Here is a 1,963-nt window from a genome sequence, read left to right as displayed (position 1 = left end):
GCCTCAAGTGATCCTCCTGCCTCAGCCTCCCAAAGTGCTGGGATTACAGGTGTGAGCCACTGCGCCAGGCCCTGTCTCCCTACTTATAAGATGGGACCAAATCTTACCTCAGAAGCTTGTGTGAAGATGGATGATCTCGGGTATTTAACGCATGTAGCGCAGTGTCTGACGCATTGTAAGTGCCCAGTGAACAATGTTGTCTGAGTCTCTGTTCTTGCTCCTTGTTTGTCAGCTGGCGTGAGGTCCAGAGGGTAAATTTTTCTCCCTCCAGAAACGAACCAACGTCTTCCAAGTTGCTAACTGCTTCTCCATATTAGATTTCTGTTAATTTTCTGACCAGTGGGTGAGGTGGGATATCAGTATTGCTTGTTATAGATAATGGGCTAAGACCAGATGTGATGGCACATGCCTATTGGGAGGCTAAGGCAGGAAGACTGCATGCGACCTAGGGAACATAGTGAGACTCTGTCAAAAAAAGACTCTACAAAAAAAAAAAAAATTAGCCGGGGCATAGTGACATGCACCTGTAGTCCAAAGTACTTAGGAGACTGAGGTGGAAGGATTTCTGGAGCCCAGGAAGTTAAGGTCAAGGCTGCTGCATGTGAGCCATGTTTGCACCACTGCATTCCAGCCTGGGCAACAGAGCAAGCCCCTGGCTCTAAAAAAGAAAAAATAATAATGGACTATAGCTCAAAGATGTTAAACAACTTGATGCAATCAGACAGCCAGTAAGTAGTAGAGCCTGGACTAGAACCCACACCTCCTGAATTTAAAGTCTATGTTTTTTTCCATCAGCTCATAAATATGTAAACTAAAGGAAATTGTGGAAACTAACCTTTAACTTATTTCTTTCAAGTCAACGTTGGTGAGGACTGTCCAGTATTCGATGGCCTGTTTGAGTTCTGTCAGTTGTCTACTGGTGGTTCTGTGGGTAAGGAATATTCATCCTCCCCCCAGGGGTAGACTGGGTTGTTCCAGTGAGGTCTGCCTTTTAGGCTGCTATCCTAGTTGGCTGATCTGAAACCATGTAGAATGGTCCTGTGGTTTTTACTTAAGTCTCTAAAGTGGCTGGTATAATGTCTCACGCCTGTAATCCCAGCACTTTGAGAGGCTGAGGAGGAGGATTGCTTGAGGTCAGGAGTTCAAGACCAGCCTGGGCAACATAGTGTGACCCTTGTCTCTACAAAAAAATAAAGTAAAAACAATTAGCTGGGCATGGTGGCTCGTGCCTGTAGTCCCAACTACTCTGGAGGCTGAGGCTTAAACCCAGTAGGTTGAGGCTGCAGTGAGTCGTAGTCACACCACTACACTCTAGCCTGGGCAACAGAGCAAGACTCTATCTCAAAAAAAAAAAAAAAAAAGTTTAAAAAGTCTCTAAAATGTCCTTCTGGTTCAGTCCTAGCCTAAGTTCAATATCTGACTTGGTACTGACAGGTGTCCTTGACTGTCCTCTCCTACTAAGAGATCTTATGTACAGGAGTTCCCTGCAGACCTCCTGGGGTTGTTAAGATGCTGTATGTAAAAGCAATTTGTGAACTGCAAAGTGCTATAAAAATGGAAGTGTCATCATCTGTGAATCTGTCCTATGAAAAAGTATGGTAATTACCTTTAGAGGTCAGAAATACTCCCCACGTATCTCCCACTTCCATTTGCAACTTTTGGGTTATCTCCAGGATTACTCTAAACCCTTTCTTAAATATTTATTTTCCTGTGATCCCCCACCAATATAATCATTGTGTCCACCCCCGCTGCCCCGCCAGTATAATCACAGAAAACAAAGAAGTGCACAGAAAAAAACACAGTCACCGGTACTCACAGGGTTGGTGGATAACCTCTGTTACCTTGTTGGCGTTTGGCCATTCTTTGGTGTGTGTGTTTATATCTGTATAACACATATACAACATCTATGTTTTACAAAAGTGGGTTATATACATATCACATATATATGGTTTTATGCCTGCAT

At 43.7% G+C, this 1,963-nt stretch overlaps 1 protein-coding gene across 1 annotated transcript in view; it reads left to right on the top strand.

Moving 5' to 3' along the window:
- Positions 1 to 1,963, top strand: part of HDAC1 (histone deacetylase 1) — a 41,219-nt gene that overhangs the window by 31,252 nt on the left and 8,004 nt on the right. Inside the window, exon 3 of the mRNA XM_011955425.1 lies at positions 857 to 931. Within this exon, the coding sequence (XP_011810815.1) occupies positions 857 to 931 (75 nt within the window). The remainder of the gene's footprint in view (positions 1 to 856; positions 932 to 1,963) is intronic.

Source organism: Colobus angolensis, unplaced genomic scaffold, assembly GCF_000951035.1.
Source record: "Colobus angolensis palliatus isolate OR3802 unplaced genomic scaffold, Cang.pa_1.0 Scaffold4, whole genome shotgun sequence".
Lineage (NCBI taxonomy): Eukaryota > Metazoa > Chordata > Mammalia > Primates > Cercopithecidae > Colobus > Colobus angolensis.
Note: the sequence above shows the minus strand (reverse complement) of the source record. Positions and strands in the feature narration are given on the sequence as shown.